Source organism: Sprattus sprattus (assembly GCF_963457725.1).
Source record: "Sprattus sprattus genome assembly, chromosome: 17".
In the NCBI taxonomy this organism is placed as follows: domain Eukaryota; kingdom Metazoa; phylum Chordata; class Actinopteri; order Clupeiformes; family Clupeidae; genus Sprattus; species Sprattus sprattus.
Genome location: NC_137915.1, coordinates 2,100,893 through 2,120,575, shown reverse-complemented (window position 1 = coordinate 2,120,575; position 19,683 = coordinate 2,100,893). Strand labels below are relative to the sequence as shown.

Below are 19,683 nucleotides of genomic sequence, written 5' to 3'. Positions count from 1 at the left end.
TGTCTTCAAGCACACTTGATTAAAATCACCCGCTATGATGTATACTCCCTCAGAGCAGCTAGACTCTAACTAGGACAAGAGTTCAACTTTTGGAGGCATCATGTTTTAGAAACACCCCCCCCCCCCCCCCCCCTGAGTCTCCTCCTCCACATCCTCTCCACAAGCCTTAGCGTGAGGAGAGAAAAACACACACACACACTCTCCTCTCTGCTTTCCAGCACACACCAGGTCCTCTCTGGACATCACACACACTGCTAGCAGCATGGAGACGACTCGTTCCAACGCCCCCTCCTATATGGCCTGGTCCATCTTCAGCTGCCTCTTCTGTTGTTTACCGCTGGGCATCGCTGCCATCATCCACTCTTCAATGGTGAGCCAAACAGACCGGGTGTGTGTGTGTGTGTGTGTGTGTGTGTGTATGTGTGTGTGTCGTGACTTATTCTAAGAGTTCTCAAGTAACTTCTCAAGGCAAATAGGTATGAATATACTGAACGGTTTATTTCAGAGGAGTTAACTACTGCTGAGCTGGTCCATGGAGCATCTCAAAAACTAGTCATAAGCTAAAGCGATCAAGTAGAAAACCTAACCAACAAGTCCCCTTGCCCACTTTTATATTGATCAAATCACCCTTTGCTCTGGTTTCATCTGCGTCTTATTTGCGTCATTGCACTCGACCGCACCGAGATGGAAAACAATTGGTACATCTATCTTACAGTTTTTTCCTATCGTTTTAGGTCATGTACCCATACCCATGGTCACTTTTCCCTAACACTTAACACAGTGGACTTTAGAGACACACACCTCTGCATATCTGTTAACCTTTGGTGCAAAATGCACTACAACAACCAAACCACAACCAATGCTGCCATAACTAAACACATGTTTCCTCTCAGAACACAATGTCCTAAAAAACACTAACATCTTGAAGCATTGCCAATTGCAGATATAAAATGTTGCTGTGTCCTCCAGTTTGGCATAGATTTCCTGTAGTGTTGCATTGAAAAAAGATTTAAAAAAAACACAGACAACACTTCTTTGGACTACAGTTATAAAGTTTGTAATATGACAGTAAACAAATAATTCTAAAATGCTGAAATATGTCAATCCAAGCCAAAGTAATTGCAAAAACAGTAAATGAGGGTTTTATCAGAAACCTAAAATAAAAAATGTTTGGGGAAATTACGTAATACTGTATTTGATCAAGAAACAAATCACAAACACAACAGATTTTCGTCAACATCGTAACATATGGTTTCTCTTTCCATTCATCGTGGATACAGTAAAATCTTTGTGCCTGCCTTATCCAGGCCTGGATGTCTTCCGGGGCTATGTCCATACACCCAGCAGCAATTGCCTCTAAAGGTGACATCTGGTACTGTGGGCGTTGGTCATAGACCTTCCATCTCCATGCAGAGAAAAAATGTCAATGGGGTTGAGGAAAGGAGAGTACGGCGGCAGGAATAGGGACACCATCCTACGATGCGCTGCAAACCACCCTGTGACTTGGCGGGAGTTGTGAAAGGCCAGAATATCCCATACAATCACTACAGTTGCTAAATTCTGCCTGTCTAGCTGTATTTCAAAAAAGGAATTCCATGCCAATTCACCAAGAACTATGGTGCACAGGAAAACAAAAATAATAATAATTAAAATAAAATAAATAAACTATCTGCTAAAATAAGAATCATTTTTCTTATTCAAACATATACAGTAACTTAATTTGTCAGTCAAAATGCAGCATCTTTCCATTTACAGTGATCTAACAGTTTTTTCCTATCGTTTTGGGACATGTACCCAAACCATTGTCACTTTTCCCTATCACTTAACACAGTGGGCTTTAAAGACACACACCTCTGCATATCTGTTAACCTTTGGTGCAAAATGCACTACAACAACCACACCACAACCAATGCTGCCATAACTTACTGTAACACATGTTTCCTCTCAGAACACAATGACCTAAAAAAAACCTAGCATCTTGAAGCATTGCCAATTGCATATATAAAATTATGCTGTTTCCTCCAGTTTGGCATAGATTTCCTGTAGTATTGCATTGAAAAAAGAGAAAAAACACAGACAAACACTTCTTTGGACTACAGTAATAAAGTTTGTAATATGACAGTATACAAATAATTCTAAAATGCTGAAATATGTCAATCCAAGCCAACAATCTGCTGACAGTGTTCATATGTCGGTTTCCCTCTCACAATAGATGTCACAATTGACAAGTGCTGTAATGGTACTTTACTGTAATTGCTAATACTGTAAATGAGTGTTTTATCAGAAACCTAAAATACGATATTTTGGGGGGGGGAAATTACGTAATATTTGATCAAGAAACAAATCACAAACACAGCAAAATACAGTATTTTCGTCAACATCGTAACATATGGTTTCTCTTGCCATTCATCGTGGATACAATCTTTGTGCATGCCTTATCCAGGCCTGGATGTCTTTGGGTGCTATGTCCATACACCCAGCAGCAATTGCCTCTAAAGGTGACATCTGGTACTGTGGGTGTTGGTCATAGATCTTCCATCTCCATGCGGAGAAAAAATGTCAATGGGGTTGAGGAAAGGAGAGTACGGCGGCAGGAATAGGGACACCATCCTACGATGTGCTGCAAACCACCCTGTGACTTGGCGGGAGTTGTGAATATCCCATACAATCACTAAAGTTGCTAAATTCTGCCTGTCTAGCTGTATTTCAAAAAAGGAATTCCATGCCAATTCACCAAGAACTATGGTGCACAGGAAAACAAAAATAATAATAATTAAAATAAAATAAATAAACTATCTGCTAAAATAAGAATATTTTTTCTTATTCAAACATATAACTTAATTTGTCAGTCCAAATGCAGCAACTTTCCATCTACAGTGATCTTACGTTAGGTTTTGAACTGAGTAGGCCTATCTAAACATTGGTAAAATATGCTGTAGTTGCACAGCGTTTTGCCGGGAGTGAACATTGATTGGGACAGGTATCCATGAAGGTGTCATTGCCAGCATTTGTCTCTAAGCATAGGGGCAAGTATACACAGTTTGGTTCACATGGTCTACTGGTATGCTCAATGTGTTAAGTGTTTTGGGAATGTGAACATGGTTTAGGTTGACTAAAACGATAAGAAAAAACTGTATTTGCGTCATTGGACTCGACCACACCGTGATGGAGAGCAATGGGTTCAACTATCTTAACAATGTTGCATATTACTGTAAACAGTTTGCTTTGTCTACGTCAACAGAATTAACCACCTCGAGATACATGGTGCAGTTTCCTGTGACACCAGGTGTCTCGGTGGTTTTCAGACATGGCTTCTTGACATTGCCTGCCTTGTGGCTTTTTGCAGAGGCGTCTGTCAACTTGCACCTACCCCCCCTTTGTCCCTAACGCGCCTAGGTAGTCTTAAAAATCTAGGTAGAATTAAAGTTTTATGACATTACTTCTAAATGTTAAGTATATTCTACTAAGTGTGATGACATTACTTCAAGTTTCTAAGTATATTCTACCTTTTTGTAGATAAAGTCGAATGTGTGAATAACTTTAAGTAAAATGGCTTTAAATGACTGAGTTATTTTACTTAAAGAATTCAAGTTTTATGACATTACTTCTAAATGTTAAGTATATTCTACTAAGTGTGAAGACATAACTACAAGTTTCTAAGTATATAGTACCAATTTGTAGATATAGTTGAATGTGTAAATAACTTTAAGTGAAATGGCTTTAAATTGACAAGTTTTTTTCAGGTTATTCACTCATTCGACTTTTCTACAAAGTTGTAGAATATTCTGAGTATTTTTTAGTAATATCATCACACATAGTAGAATATACTTACCACTTGGTAGTAATATCATAAACTTTCAATTAATTAAGTGAATAAAACTCATTAATTGAAAGCCACCTAACTTAAGTTAACACTTAGGTTTACTTATTCGACTATATCTACAAAGAACTTAAAATTTTGTAGAAATGTCATCAATTAGTAGAATATACCAAACATTTAGTAGTAATGTCATAAAACTTAAGTTATTTTAAGTGAAAAAAACTCATTAATTTAAAGCCATTTCACTTAAAGTTCTTCACACATTTGACTATATCTACAAATAAGTAGAATATACTTAGAAACTTAAAGTAATGTCATCACACTTAGTAGAATATACTTACAGTTTTTCACTATTGTTAAGAAGTAAAAAGCGAAAATTCGGCACAATCTGCACAACCTTCACGTCATGATCAATCGCTCGCCCCAAGTGGGAAATACTTAAGATTCCCTTATCTACATTAGAGTCCGATTTTCCTTGTGAACACACTGATGTCAATTACACATCACGTTGTTGTCAAAACAGTGTACACAAAGTTCTGTTGTTGCACACAATTTTCAAGTAAAATCTCAAAGCATCAACCTGCAAGCCACAAATAGTCAAATCTCTAAACTTTCAGGTCTTTTGACCAATTTGCAGTGAGGACTGCACCATAAAAGTGTCTTGAGCCTCTGTTTTGTTTGATAAACTATTGAAAACTTTGAAAAGATCGACAACCAGAGAAGGAGAGGGGTAAGAGTGAGAGGAGGAGGAAGAGGAGGACAAGAAGGAGGAGGAGTAGGAGGTTGAAGAGTAGGAGGACAGAGAGAAGGAAGAGGAGGACAAGGAGGAGGAAGAGAATGAGGACAAGGTGAAGAAGGAGGAGGATCAGGAGAAAGAAGAAGGAGAATGGTCATCTCTAATGAGATTTGGGCCGCTGTGGTACTGCTGCCTTGTGTACTGTAATACTGCATATCAATATAATATACGTAGTGTGCTCACAGTATTTGTATTTTGCAGGACTGAAAGAGAACCACACTGTGGAGGAAGAAAACACACTTTCAATATTTTTTGAAAGCAAAGTAGCATTTTCCAGGAGATATAAAGGGTTTTGCATTTTCAGTTAGTTGCTTTGGGATTTGTGTTTAGAGTTTTGAGAACGAGGCATGCTTTCAAAAAATGTGTGTAAGCAATTGAGAAAAACTATAAGCATTTTGTATACAATTTTATGTCAATACAATCTGGTGGAACAGGAGACTGAAATTGTAAATATGGTTTGTGAGAACAACGGTATTGCTGTTTTATGTTTGACTATGAAAAATGTAGGCCTACACTGATACATTTTACAAAAGGAGAAAGGGCTCAATGAGTCATTGTCATTCATATGGTGTGTTTCGATGATTGTGTTTTCAATTTTGCACTTCTGTGTGCTGTAAATGCTTGGTAGTGTGCAGCTAATGCTTAGTTGTGTGTCCTAAATGAATGTATGTGTGTGTGTTTTGAAAATATGGCTGTGTGTACCAAATGAAAACACGAGTTCCATTTTGTGAACAGTTAAGAGATTTGATAGCAAAGAGTCATCTTGCAAAGGGAGTGTCAGGTTTAGCATTTTGTGTGTGAGTTTTTCAATTTTCTGTGTGCAGTTTTGAGAAAGACGTTACTGTTTTGAAAAATGGGTTTTAGCAACAGTGAAAAACTGTAACATTTAGTAGTAATGTCATAAAACTTTAATTCTTTAAGTGAAAATAACTCAGCCATTTAAAGCCATTTCTCTCCCCCCTTTGACTGACTGCCCACCAGTCTAGCATCAGCCTTTGCCACTTAAAGTGAGGACACTCTGTTTTGACTGTGTCAACGTTCCTACCCATGTGCCTTTAGTCCCATAATGTGTATAATGTCCCTGTGTTATGAATTATAATTCCTGGGTTTCAATCTCTTGTTTAAGGATTCTAGGGGCTCCCTGTCTCGGGCTTAGTTCAGTAAAACCAGAAAGCAGTGTACGCAATGCCATTCACATTAGTTCCCCCCTCTGTGCCGCTTCCACAAGTAAACTCCCGCTATCATGCAAAGTGCCCAAAACAGAATGAAGAGGACAATGTTAACTTTGTGAAGTACTATGTTAACTTTATGCCATGTGTTGATCATATCATTTGTTCAAACTAAATGTATTGCTTTCATGAGTGTTCACCCCCTTAATAGATGGGTGAGCCAGGCCCGCAGCCCTCAGTAGTGAAGCGGCGACAGCTAAGCCAGCGGTGGTTGTTTTATACTTTTCCAGTAACAGACACAACAATCATTAATTACACAATGTGAATTGATATAGCAGCTTGTGACATTCGAGAATATCAATGTAAGTGTAACGGCGGCTCGTGCTGGGTGTCACTTCCCCATTTCACGAGTGCCGCTTGCAGCTTCAATGTCTCCCACCCTAGGATATACTTACAACGTTTGTATAAGAAACACCGTCTCACCGAGTGTGGTATGACAATGAAAATCAAAGTCTCACTTGCTCATCTCATCAGTTTCCACTTTCAGGCTCTCTGTTTCTTATGAGCCCGAGGTACAATTGTAATGCCTGTAGAATAAATAGCCTCGCAGCGAGTGTCGTACCAAAATAAATGTCAAAGTCTCTTTCAATTTCCAAAATTCTTATGTTCATGTCACAGCTTTCCCCTTGACGTCTAACAATGGCGAATATGATTCTGTGATGGGCTACTGTCTACCAGCAAATTAGCACAAGTGTTCTGATAACACTTCTTACTGTATTATGAGAATATTTGTCCTTATATTATATTTATACTGAGTATGTCTCAGCAAGTGCCTTACTCAACAACCTCTTTTCTCTGGGGACCGTCCCCATTGAGACGAACTCTTGACACGAGGCTCTGCCTGCACAGAGTCTGTTTTACCATGCGTATCTAGGTTGCACTGCACTTCCTGTTTGTAACCACAGAGCGTTGGCCGCGCGCCAGTGGCTCCGCACCGAACGTTTTTACTGCGATACCAGCTCGACTCTTACAATACAAATATGCCTGTTCTAGACATCAGCAATCAACACAATCACCTCTTAACCACTTTTACAGTACTGATAATATTTCCACCTTGATGCATGCATATATTGAAATACAAATTTCACAGTTGCTCGCTATCCTGAACAAACGATCTCACATACACACGCGTACCCAGCATTCATTTCATATTGCGCAATCAGTTCTCAAGAAACTTCTCAAGGCAAATAGGTATGAATATACTGAACGGTTTATTTCAGAGGAGTTAACTACTGCTGAGCTGGTCCATGGAGCATCTCCAAAACTAGTCATAAGCTAAAGCGATCAAGTAGAAAACCTAACCAACAAGTCCCTGTGCCCACTTTTATATTGATCAAATCACCCTTTGCTCTGGTTTCCTTTGCGTCTTATTTGCGTCAAAGGACTCGCCGCACCGAGATGGAAAACAATAGAATTAACCACCTCAAGATACATGGTGCAGTTTCCTGTGATACCACATACCAGGTGTCTCGGGGGTTTTCAGACATGGCTTCTTGACATTGTCTGCCTTGTGGCTTTTTGCACAGGCGTCTGTCAACTTGCCCCGACCCCCCTTTGTCCCTAACGCGCCTAGGTAGTCTTTGCAGAGGCGGCATGTTTGCCACGTGATTTATCATAAATACTATCTGCGCACTTGGGTTTATAAGAAAAGGCCTGTCTGCCTCTAGGGTTTATAAGAACAGGCCTGTCTGCCTCTAGGGTTTATAAGAACAGGCCTGTCTGCCTCTAGGGTTTATAAGAACAGGCCTGTCTGCCTCTAGGGTTTATAAGAACAGGCCTGTCTGCCTCTAGGGTTTATAAGAACAGGCCTGTCTGCCTCTAGGGTTTATAAGAACAGGCCTGTCTGCCTCTAGGGTTTATAAGAAAAGGCCTGTCTGCCTCTAGGGTTTATAAGAAAAGGCCTGTCTGCCTCTAGGGTTTATAAGAACAGGCCTGTCTGCCTCTAGGGTTTATAAGAACAGGCCTGTCTGCCTCTAGGGTTTATAAGAACAGGCCTGTCTGCCTCTAGGGTTTATAAGAAAAGGCCTGTCTGCCTCTAGGGTTTATAAGAACAGGCCTGTCTGCCTCTAGGGTTTATAAGAACAGGCCTGTCTGCCTCTAGGGTTTATAAGAACAGGCCTGTCTGCCTCTAGGGTTTATAAGAACAGGCCTGTCTGCCTCTAGGGTTTATAAGAAAAGGCCTGTCTGCCTCTAGGGTTTATAAGAACAGGCCTGTCTGCCTCTAGGGTTTATAAGAACAGGCCTGTCTGCCTCTAGGGTTTATAAGAACAGGCCTGTCTGCCTCTAGGGTTTATAAGAACAGGCCTGTCTGCCTCTAGGGTTTATAAGAACAGGCCTGTCTGCCTCTAGGGTTTATAAGAAAAGGCCTGTCTGCCTCTAGGGTTTATAAGAAAAGGCCTGTCTGCCTCTAGGGTTTATAAGAACAGGCCTGTCTGCCTCTAGGGTTTATAAGAACAGGCCTGTCTGCCTCTAGGGTTTATAAGAACAGGCCTGTCTGCCTCTAGGGTTTATAAGAAAAGGCCTGTCTGCCTCTAGGGTTTATAAGAACAGGCCTGTCTGCCTCTAGGGTTTATAAGAACAGGCCTGTCTGCCTCTAGGGTTTATAAGAACAGGCCTGTCTGCCTCTAGGGTTTATAAGAAAAGGCCTGTCTGCCTCTAGGGTTTATAAGAACAGGCCTGTCTGCCTCTAGGGTTTATAAGAACAGGCCTGTCTGCCTCTAGGGTTTATAAGAAAAGGCCTGTCTGCCTCTAGGGTTTATAAGAACAGGCCTGTCTGCCTCTAGGGTTTATAAGAACAGGCCTGTCTGCCTCTAGGGTTTATAAGAACAGGCCTGTCTGCCTCTAGGGTTTATAAGAACAGGCCTGTCTGCCTCTAGGGTTTATAAGAACAGGCCTGTCTGCCTCTAGGGTTTATAAGAACAGGCCTGTCTGCCTCTAGGGTTTATAAGAAAAGGCCTGTCTGCCTCTAGGGTTTATAAGAAAAGGCCTGTCTGCCTCTAGGGTTTATAAGAAAAGGCCTGTCTGCCTCTAGGGTTTATAAGAACAGGCCTGTCTGCCTCTAGGGTTTATAAGAACAGGCCTGTCTGCCTCTAGGGTTTATAAGAACAGGCCTGTCTGCCTCTAGGGTTTATAAGAAAAGGCCTGTCTGCCTCTAGGGTTTATAAGAACAGGCCTGTCTGCCTCTAGGGTTTATAAGAAAAGGCCTGTCTGCCTCTAGGGTTTATAAGAACAGGCCTGTCTGCCTCTAGGGTTTATAAGAACAGGCCTGTCTGCCTCTAGGGTTTATAAGAACAGGCCTGTCTGCCTCTAGGGTTTATAAGAAAAGGCCTGTCTGCCTCTAGGGTTTATAAGAAAAGGCCTGTCTGCCTCTAGGGTTTATAAGAAAAGGCCTGTCTGCCTCTAGGGTTTATAAGAACAGGCCTGTCTGCCTCTAGGGTTTATAAGAACAGGCCTGTCTGCCTCTAGGGTTTATAAGAACAGGCCTGTCTGCCTCTAGGGTTTATAAGAAAAGGCCTGTCTGCCTCTAGGGTTTATAAGAACAGGCCTGTCTGCCTCTAGGGTTTATAAGAACAGGTCTGTCTGCCTCTAGGGTTTATAAGAACAGGCCTGTCTGCCTCTAGGGTTTATAAGAAAAGGCCTGTCTGCCTCTAGGGTTTATAAGAACAGGCCTGTCTGCCTCTAGGGTTTATAAGAAAAGGCCTGTCTGCCTCTAGGGTTTATAAGAACAGGCCTGTCTGCCTCTAGGGTTTATAAGAAAAGGCCTGTCTGCCTCTAGGGTTTATAAGAACAGGCCTGTCTGCCTCTAGGGTTTATAAGAAAAGGCCTGTCTGCCTCTAGGGTTTATAAGAACAGGCCTGTCTGCCTCTAGGGTTTATAAGAACAGGCCTGTCTGCCTCTAGGGTTTATAAGAAAAGGCCTGTCTGCCTCTAGGGTTTATAAGAACAGGCCTGTCTGCCTCTAGGGTTTATAAGAAAAGGCCTGTCTGCCTCTAGGGTTTATAAGAAAAGGCCTGTCTGCCTCTAGGGTTTATAAGAAAAGGCCTGTCTGCCTCTAGGGTTTATAAGAACAGGCCTGTCTGCCTCTAGGGTTCATAAGAAAAGGCCTGTCTGCCTCTAGGGTTCATAAGAAAAGGCCTGTCTGCCTCTAGGGTTTATAAGAACAGGCCTGTCTGCCTCTAGGGTTTATAAGGAAAGGCCTGTCTGCCTCTAGGGTTTATAAGGAAAGGCCTGTCTGCCTCTAGGGTTTATAAGAACAGGCCTGTCTGCCATAGGATGCCTCTGAAAAGGGCCCTTCTGCCTTATGGCAGTCTTCTCATCTAACTGCTACCTCTATTTGTTGAGATGTCCATATTCCAGTACCAGCAATACACACATTATTCAATAATACAGTCATAAGTAGATAGAAATACGACACAACCTATTGCATACAGCATGCTAATGAGAGTCATTTCACTGACTAGTCAGAAACTTTCAGATTTTTTTATTTTTAAGGACTGGAGCATGACGACAATCATATCTAACTGTTCTCCAGTTGAATGAAGGGCTCCCCCATCTCAAGTATTTTTACTGTGCTCTGATTCCCTCTTAACCTGTCTGAGCTGGAGACGTTAGCATCAGCCGTCTCTAGAAGCAGGGACATTTTTCAGTATTTGATGCGATAGAGGGCATTTTACCCCACTTTGAATAAATGGGTTTTTGATTGAATGATTTTTTTTCTCAGAGTAGACAGCAATTAGACTGAGAGTTGGGGGCAGTAACAGGGGTGGGTGGGTGCAAGGGTGGGGGGAATGTTATTGGAAATTATTATTATTTGGAATAACCCCTTGAGATGTACCATCATCATTTTCGTGGGGGTCTACAACACCATCAGACAGTAAGCATACATTACATGAACATAAACATAGAAACAACAATAAGACAGGACGAACAAAAACAACACACAACAAACGATCAGCAGAATTGCAGCAAGACATCAGATACATACCGGATTACACGACACGATTACACTGTTTGGAGGTTGACCTCCCCATTTAAGACTTATACCCCTCCAAAGAAGGCAAAAGTACCAGTTAAGGGGGGTTCGGAACATTTGATTTGATTTTGATTTTATTCGGATCCCCATTAGCTGATGCCAAAGACACCAGCTACTCTTCCTGGGGTCCACACAAGAAAACAACGTACCAAACAACAGATAAAAAAAAGGAAAAGCATATAACAAAGAAGACATCAACATACAAACAACAGATAAAGGAAAGGGAAAAAAACACATAACAAAGAAGAAATCAACATACAAACACCAGATAAAAGAAAGGAAAAAAAACAACAACTAAATAACCTAGCCATCACACACAAAAACAACAGATGACAAATAGGAAAAAAGGATAAGTGTTCTTTAAGGAAGAGCTGAAGTGTGTGTGTCCTTTAAGGAAGAGCTAAAGTGTGTGTGTTCTGTAAGGAAGAGCTGAAGTGTGTGTATTCTTATTGGCCGTCCTGTAAGGAAGAGCTGAAGTGTGTGTGTTATTTAAGGAAGAGCTGAAGTGTGTGTGTTATTTAAGGAAGAGCTGAAGTGTGTGTGTCCTGTAAGGAAGAGCTGAAGTGTGTGTATTCTTATTGGCCGTCCTGTAAGGAAGAGCTGAAGTGTGTGTGTTCTTTAAGGAAGAGCTGAAGTGTGTGTGTCCTGTATGGAAGAGCTGAAGTGTGTGTGTTCTGTAAGGAAGAGCTGAAGTGTGTGTGTTCTGTAAGGAAGATCTGAAGTGTGTGTGTCCTGTAAGGAAGAGCTGAGGTGTGTGTGTTCTTTAAGGTGAACAACGCCAACCTGGCCGGTGACCGGACCAAGGCAGAGAGCGCCTCCAGAACCACGAAGAGACTCAACGTCGCTGCCCTGGTCGTCGGCCCCATCCTCATCGTCCTCATCATTGTACAGAAAATGTTAGGTTAGGTTTCGACGCGTGTCCTGTCTCCCTCAAAAAAAGGAGTTGCTAGCCTTCAAGAATTCAAATTAAATTTAAAGTAGCATATCGAGGTAAGCAGAGTTCTTGCTATGCTAAGTTAATGTCCTTGACTTTTGAATATTAATTCGGTATTATACTGTTATCTAGCCAAATGCATGTTAACATACAGCAATAGCATCAAAAATAACATGCTTGTATCTTTGTTATATTTGTATTGGTAGTATAAAGCTGGTAGGTTACCTATGTCAAGCTAGCGTGCCGTGTTCTGTCCAGTTTTACAATTACATTTGTTTTTCATGTTCCATGTTTCCATTTTTAACACGTTTACAATAAAATACAATACTTAAAGATATAAAATGTTGTCTTAATTGGTTTGGCTTAATGGTATTAACTTTGCAGATAATCTGTGGTAGATAACTTGTCATTTGCAGAATTGTAAGATAGAGTGTGACAGTAGGATAGTTGTAGTATTTTATTTGTATTTTGTGTGTGTGTGTGTGTGGGGGGGGGGCTACAAAGGTCTTGAGGTACAAAACCACTTTAGACTGGTTGGGCTGCCTCTTCCCTCTTCCCTCTTCTCTCTTCCCTCTTCTCTCCTCCCTCTTCCCTCTTCCCTCTTCTCTTCCCTCTTCCCTCTTCTCTCTTCCCTCTTCCCTCTTCTCTCTTCCCTCTTCTCTCTTCTCTCTTCTCTCTTCTCTCTTCTCTCTTCTCTCTTCCCTCTTCCCTCTTCTCTCTTCCCTCTTCTCTCTTCTCTCTTCTCTCTTCTCTCTTCTCTCTTCCCTCTTCTCTTCCCTCTTCCCTCTTCTCTCTTCCCTCTTCTCTCTTCCCTCTTCCCTCTTCCCTCTTCCCTCTTCTCTCTTCTCCCTTCTCTCTTCCCTCTTCTCTCTTCTCTTCTCTCTTCCCTCTTTCCTCTTCCCTCTTCCCTCTTCTCTCTTCCCTCTTCTCTCTTCTCTTCCCTCTTCTCTCTTCCCTCTTCCCTCCTCCCTCTTCCCTCTTCCCTCTTCCCTCTTCTCTCTTCCCTCTTCTCTCTTCTCTTCCCTCTTCTCTCTTCCCTCTTCCCTCCTCCCTCTTCCCTCTTCCCTCTTCCCTCTTCCCTCTTCCCTCTTCCCTCTTCTCTCTTCTCTCTTCCCTCTTCCCTCCTCCCTCTTCCCTCTTCCCTCTTCCCTCTTCTCTCTTCTCTCTTCTCTCTTCCCTCTTCCCTCTTCCCTCTTCTCTCTTCCCTCTTCCCTCTTCTCTCTTCCCTCTTCCCTCTTCCCTCTTCTCTCTTCCCTCTTCCCTCTTCTCTCTTCTCTCTTCTCTCTTCCCTCTTCCCTCCTCCCTCTTCCCTCTTCCCTCTTCCCTCTTCTCTCTTCTCTCTTCTCTCTTCCCTCTTCCCTCTTCCCTCTTCTCTCTTCTCTCTTCTCTTCCCTCTTCTCTCTTCTCTCTTCCCTCTTCCCTCTTCTCTCTTCTCTCTTCTCTCTTCTTTCTTCCCTCTTCTCTCCTCCCTCTTCCCCTGCACTCTTATTCTATCACTCTGTCTGTCTGATCTTCTCTTCCCCTGCACTCTTATTCTATCACTCTGTCTGTCTGATCTTCTCTTCTCTCTTTCCTCTTCTCTCTTCCCTCTTCTCTCTTCTCTCTTCCCTCTTCCCTCCTCCCTCTTCCCTCTTCCCTCTTCCCTCTTCCCTCTTCTCTCTTCTCCCTTCTCTCTTCTCTCTTCTCTCTTTCCTCTTCTCTCTTCCCTCTTCCCTCTTCCCTCTTCCCTCTTCCCTCTTCCCTCTTCTCTCTTCTCCCTTCTCTCTTCCCTCTTCTCTCTTCTCTTCTCTCTTCCCTCTTTCCTCTTCTCTCTTCTCTCTTCCCTCCTCCCTCTTCTCTTCCCTCTTCCCTCTTCTCTCTTCCCTCTTCTCTCTTCTCTTCTCTCTTCCCTCTTTCCTCTTCTCTCTTCTCTCTTCTCTCTTCCCTCTTCCCTACTCCCTCTTCCCTCTTCCCTCTTCTCTCTTCTCTCTTCCCTCTTCCCTCTTCTCTCTTCCCTCTTCCCTCCTCCCTCTTCCCTCTTCTCTCTTCTCTCTTCCCTCTTCCCTCTTCTCTCTTCCCTCTTCCCTCCTCCCTCTTCCCTCTTCTCTCTTCCCTCTTCTCTCCTCCCTCTTCCCCTGCACTCTTATTCTATCACTCTGTCTGTCTGATCTTCTCTTCCCCTGCACTCTTATTCTATCACTCTGTCTGTCTGATCCGCTCTTCCCCTGCACTCTTATTCTATCACTCTGTCTGTCTGATCTTCTCTTCCCCTCCACTCTTATTCTATCATTCATTTCAGGTTTGGATATCCATCCCAGGTTATGTTATTGTATAGTGCATTCAGGTTTTCATCTAATTGGCATCCAACCTGTGTATTCATTTGCTCTTATTTACAGTTGTACGTATTCATTTGGGTTGTATATTACATTTAGTTTGACTGGCACTTGGCATCCCATTCTTCATTTGTCGCAAGTCAGCCAAAGTGGTTCTGTTGGTCACTCTGGCACAAACAGCACTCCCAACAAAGATCAAACTAGTGTGTGTGACCAGGCTGGTGACCAGCATGAGGATGAGGTGCCAGGATGTTGAGGCTGTGGATGGTTCTTCGACACGCTACTGAGGCTCCTGTTTGTTAAATTAATAAAGTGTTAAATTGCCAATATGTCTTGTTTCTTCCAAACTTCAATCATCCAATCCACTAAACACCAAACAAGAGTCGATGGCAGAATGAGCTGTTTGGCATTGGCAGAGAAGATTTGTCAAATTATTCATGGGGGCAACCCACACACTCAGCTCTGCTGCTTATCCCCCAAAGGCATGCCCCTTACACATGTGGCACCATTTAAGATAATTGCCTAGAAGCATTGTTACACCAAAGAAATAATCTACCAAACTCAAATGACCTTACTTTTTGTGTTATGTTTATTAATTGGAGTATAATTACTTCCCTTAGGCACGTTGTAGTATTGCACAGTCCTTGCATATCCTCCGAGCATGAATAGAACTAACATCATTGTATTACACACAAGAATAAGGTGACTGAAATGAAATAAAGTTTCTGCAGTAGTAATACTGCACATTTGATATTCGACATTTTAGTGTGAGTTCATCGTTCTGATAGCTGTTGGGAATGAAACAGGTGGTGATTAAACAGGTGGTGGCCTGGGTGTGATACACACACACACACACACATGCACACACACACACACACAACAGCGTCAACAACGCCGTCACTCTCCTACCTGTGTGCTCTCTGCTCAAAACACACACATACATTTTACAGCCAGCACATGGAAACACAGGGACAGTGAAGCCACTCACACTTGCACACACACACACATGCACACACACATACACACACACTCTCACGCACGCACACACACACACACACACACACACAGAGACACAGACACAGACACAGACAGACACACACACATTCTCAGACGCGCACACACACACACACACACACTCACACGCACACACACACACTCACACACACACAGACACACACAGACACACACACACACATACACACACACACACACACACACACAGAACCAGTGGTTATGTAATGGGAGCAGAGAGAGCCTGTCTGAGGGGTGGGGGTGAGAGCCCTTTGTAGAGAGTGCCACAGTGAATCAGCACTCAGCATGCTGGAGCTGGAGTGGAAAGTTCTTCTCAGCAGCCATCGCCATTGTCATCTGTGGGCTGAGTGTGTGTGTGTGTGTGTGTGTGTGTATGTGAGTGTGTGTGTGTGTGGCCCTCAGCAGCCATCGCCATTGTCATCTGTGGGCTGAGTGTGTGCGTGTGTGCGTGTGTGTGTGTGTGTGTGTGTGTGTGTGTGTGTGTGTGTGTGTGTGTGTGTGTGTATATAATTATCTATCTATCTATGTTTTAATTATCTATTGGTTGAATTTAAAAAGGACTGTCTTCAAGCAGCTAGACTCTTAATAGGACCAAGACGTTTAAAAACATCATCTGTTTTAGTTGCACTGCATTGACTCACAATGAGCTTCAGGATTGATTTGAAGAATTTAGTATTTTTCAACATCAACCTGTCTTTGCAGTTTCACAGCATCTGTGGTGTGTGGCAGCCTGTCCAGTGACTGACTTCCTGTGTGCGTGTGTGTGTGTGTGTGTGTGTGTGTGTGTGTGTGTGTGTGTGTGTGTGTGTGTGTGTGTGTGTGTGTGTGTGTGTGTGTGTGTGTGTGTGTGTGGCAGCCTGTCCAGTGAATGATTTCCTGTGTGTGAGTGTGTGTGTGTGTGTGTGTGTGTGTGTGTGTGTGTGTGTGTGGCAGCCTGTCCAGTGACTGACTTCCTCACAAAGGGATTTGGGTAGAACAAACACAGAGTAAAACTTTTTCAGGGGGCGTCATGCTTCAGAGCTTAATTGGACACATCCCTCCCAGGCTCCTCCTCCACATTCCTTCCACAAGCCATAGCATGAGGAGGGAACAACACACACACACACACACACACACACACACACACTCTCCTCTCTCCCTTCCTTCCACAAAGCCTTAGCGTGAGGAGAGAACAACACACGCACACACACTCTCCTCTCCGCTTTCCTTCAACAAGCCTTAGCGTGAGAAGGGAACAACATACACACACACACACACACACTCTCCTCTCCGCTTTCTTTCCACAAGCCTTAGCGTGAGGAGAGAACAACACACACACACACACACACTCTCCTCTCCGCTTCCCAGCACACCATGTCCTCTCTGGATATGCACACTGCTAGCAGCATGGAGAAGACTCCTTCCTCAATGGACTGGGCCGACACCCCTGCCCCCCCCTCCTATCTGGCCTGGTCCATCTTCAACTGCCTCTGTTGTTTTTGGCCGGTGGGGATCGCTGCCATCATCTACTCTTCAATGGTAAGTTTCCTTGTAGTTGTGTGTGTGTGTGTGTGTGTTTGTGTGTGTGTGTGTGTGTGCCTCCTCTGTGCTTTCAGTATATGTGTACGGTAAGCCAAACAGACCGGGGGAGTTGGTGGTTGTGTGTGTGTGTGTGTGTGTGTGTGTGTGTGTGTGTGTGTGTGTGTGTGTGTGTGTGTGTGTGTGTGTGTGTGTGTGTGAGTGTGTGTGTGGTGACCGGGGGAGTTGGTGGCAATAACAGGGGTGGGAAGCTCCATTTGGTTCCGTAAGGAAGATCTGAAGCGCTTATGTTATGACTCATCCCAAATGCAGCTGCTAGAATAGTCACTAGAACATCAAAATGTAATCATATCACCCCCCTGTTCTTAAATCACTTCACTGGCTCCATGTAAAGCAAAGAATTGAGTTTAAAATACTCCTTCTTGTCTGTAATTAATATTGTCTTAACGGCCTTGCCCCACCCTATATTTCCGATTTGTTTTCATTTTATGATCCAGCGTGTTGCCTCCTCCAGCAAATGTCTTCTCACGACCCACAGAATAAACACCAATGCTGCACACGTTGCCTTTAGTTACTGTGCCCCAGCCCTCTGGATAAGCCTACCTCTGGAGTTAAGGTCATCACACTCAGTGCTCTCTTTTAAAAAGGGAATTCAAACTTTTTTAATTCATGACTATAGGTCTTTGTTTTAAACACTTCATTTTATTGTTTGTATTTTCATTTTATTGTTTTTATTTATGTACATAAATATTTTTTCTTTTGCTAATTGTGTTTGTTTATTTAAGATAATGTAATATCTTCTCTGCACTCAAAGGACATTGTGTCTATATATAAAACGTGCTATAATAATTAACTCGACTTGCCTTGCCTTGCCTTGTTCTTTAAGGTGAACAACGCCAACCTGGCTGGTGACCGGACCAAGGCAGAGAGCACCTCCAGAACCACGAAGATACTCAACGTCGTTGCCCTGGTCTGCGGTCTCGTCCTCATCATCGTCTTCATCATGTCGAGAGTGTTTGTGTGACCAGACGCGCTCTTTTTGCGGGACGTGTCCTCTTTTCGATCACTTTTTCATCGGCAGGGATTCTAACATTGTCCGGGATTTTGTCCCCCTTTCGGGATGTTTGACAATCTCGTGTTTCTGGCAAGAGACTGACTCAGCGTCGCTATGGAAGCACGCCCGTGATCAAAGATGGATTCTAATAAATGAGAGAAAAGCATGTTATGCTATATATACCAAACTCTATCTCTATATATACCAAACTCTATTTTGCTAGAGGGAAATAGTCAGTAGCAATGAGAGAAGAGTACCTTATGCTATATATACCGTGGAAATGGCAAACTCTATCTTTGTAATGGTTTTCATTATTTTGCTAGAGGGAAATAGTCAGTAGCAATCTATAACACAATTATATGCCAATCCTACATTGTTAAAGGTAGGGATGGCTTGACAGTCTTGAGCAAGATGTTGTCTCAAAGGAGGACTCAGGAGATGTAGATGTTACAAAAGATGAGGTTTTTATTCCCTCAAATAAGGCCCATAAGGCGGTAAAACAAGGACATTACTAAATACAAAAATGTTGCAACATGGACAAATAATCAAGCATCTTAGCCTCAATACAAATATGCAGTTGACTTGACAAATAAAAGGACCAAGGTAACTAGTCCGAATGAGAGCTCCTAAGACTTACGTCTTATTAACTGGCAGCTCTCTCGAAACAAAGAAACAGGCAGGTTTAAGTACCCTTGACATAGCCTGCAATTGGCTCATGCCAATTATTGCTTGCAGGTGTGTCAAGTCAGGCACCAACACCTGTGGCTATCAGCAGCCATACTTAACACAATGTACCCAAACATCTGGGAAAGCAGACTACTCCCTGGTAGTACAACAGTGGCTTGGTGACGGCATAACCGACACATGATACATCAGCATAAATATTCTTATAAAAACTTGTTCATCCGGAAGTTATATTTCATTTGAAAACTCGCGTATAATCGCGGTATATTTACAAAATAAACAAACTAACGTAAGACGAGACTTAACAACGGTAAGACAAGCGCTATGAAATTGTTATGTATGATTTCTTAACCCTAATAAACGGAACATTTAATACAAGACATTGTATGGTGTGGTCATTTAAACTGTAGAAGTGTAATGATTGTAGAAAGCATTTGCAACGGGAATCACGGGAGTTTGGATGATGAACCTGGTTAACAAACATAAAAACGATACAGTGTATGAACCAGATAACAGACACGCAACACATAGGAAAACATTTGCACCTGTTTACATGTTCGTCAATGGAGGCAGTATATTACTGCCATGACGGACGCTATGCGTACCGTCACATACATAAACTATTGAAACTATATAAAAAAAAAAACGATTCAATTAAATGAGAAATTTGTCATTTTCTTTGGTAATTTTGTCATCTACAGATATTCAATGATGATTGCTGGGTAATACATAATACATATCATGTTGTCCAAAGTTAAGTCTCTATTTGATCATGTGACGAAATGATACGATACCGCTAGTTTAGGCGCAAAATCTGAGCGTCCAGAGCGACAGGCTGTTTGAGCACAGCCAGAGGCACAGCACACACACACACACACACACACACACACACACACACACACACACACACACACACACACACACACACACAAACAGCACACCTGCAAGCAGACAATCCCTTTCAAGCATAAAAGTGGTGATGCATGATATGCTTTTTCAATGGAGAGGATATCCAGCCCATGCAGCCTCTCCTGCTCCATGCGGCCCCACAGGTAGGTCTTAATGAGTTGCAATTAGGATAAGGATCAGTCGGCTGTTGCCATTGTCACAGATGTGGCAATAGCAGGGCAGTGCACAACGCACCAATCCACAATCAGCAGCTTGGCAAGTTGGGAGACTGAGAACTGCTGAGCAAACTCAAAAACAGGCCTTGAGTGATAGGAGCTGTGCCTGAAACGTAATTGCTATGTCCCTGCTGTAGCGGTCAGACAGA

The 19,683-nt window shown here is 42.7% G+C and overlaps 1 protein-coding gene across 1 annotated transcript; it reads left to right on the top strand.

Moving 5' to 3' along the window:
• The first annotated feature begins 16,329 nt into the window (after window positions 1–16,329).
• On the top strand, window positions 16,330–18,721 carry LOC308378174 (interferon-induced transmembrane protein 1-like). The gene is made up of 2 exons (XM_080855013.1): window positions 16,330–16,672; window positions 17,559–18,721. Exons 1-2 carry the CDS (start codon window positions 16,508–16,510, stop codon window positions 17,694–17,696), a joined length of 303 nt encoding a protein of 100 aa, XP_080711139.1. The 5' UTR covers window positions 16,330–16,507; the 3' UTR covers window positions 17,697–18,721.
• Window positions 18,722–19,683: the final 962 nt, after the last annotated feature.

Excerpts from the sequence above, each read along its gene's own strand:
- LOC308378174 (XM_080855013.1), top strand. The coding sequence starts at position 16,508 with ATGTCCTCTCTGGATATGCACACTGCTAGCAGCATGGAGAAGACTCCT. Across the intron at positions 16,673-17,558 it reads CCATCATCTACTCTTCAATG|GTGAACAACGCCAACCTGGC; the intron begins GTAAGTTTCCTT and ends TTGTTCTTTAAG.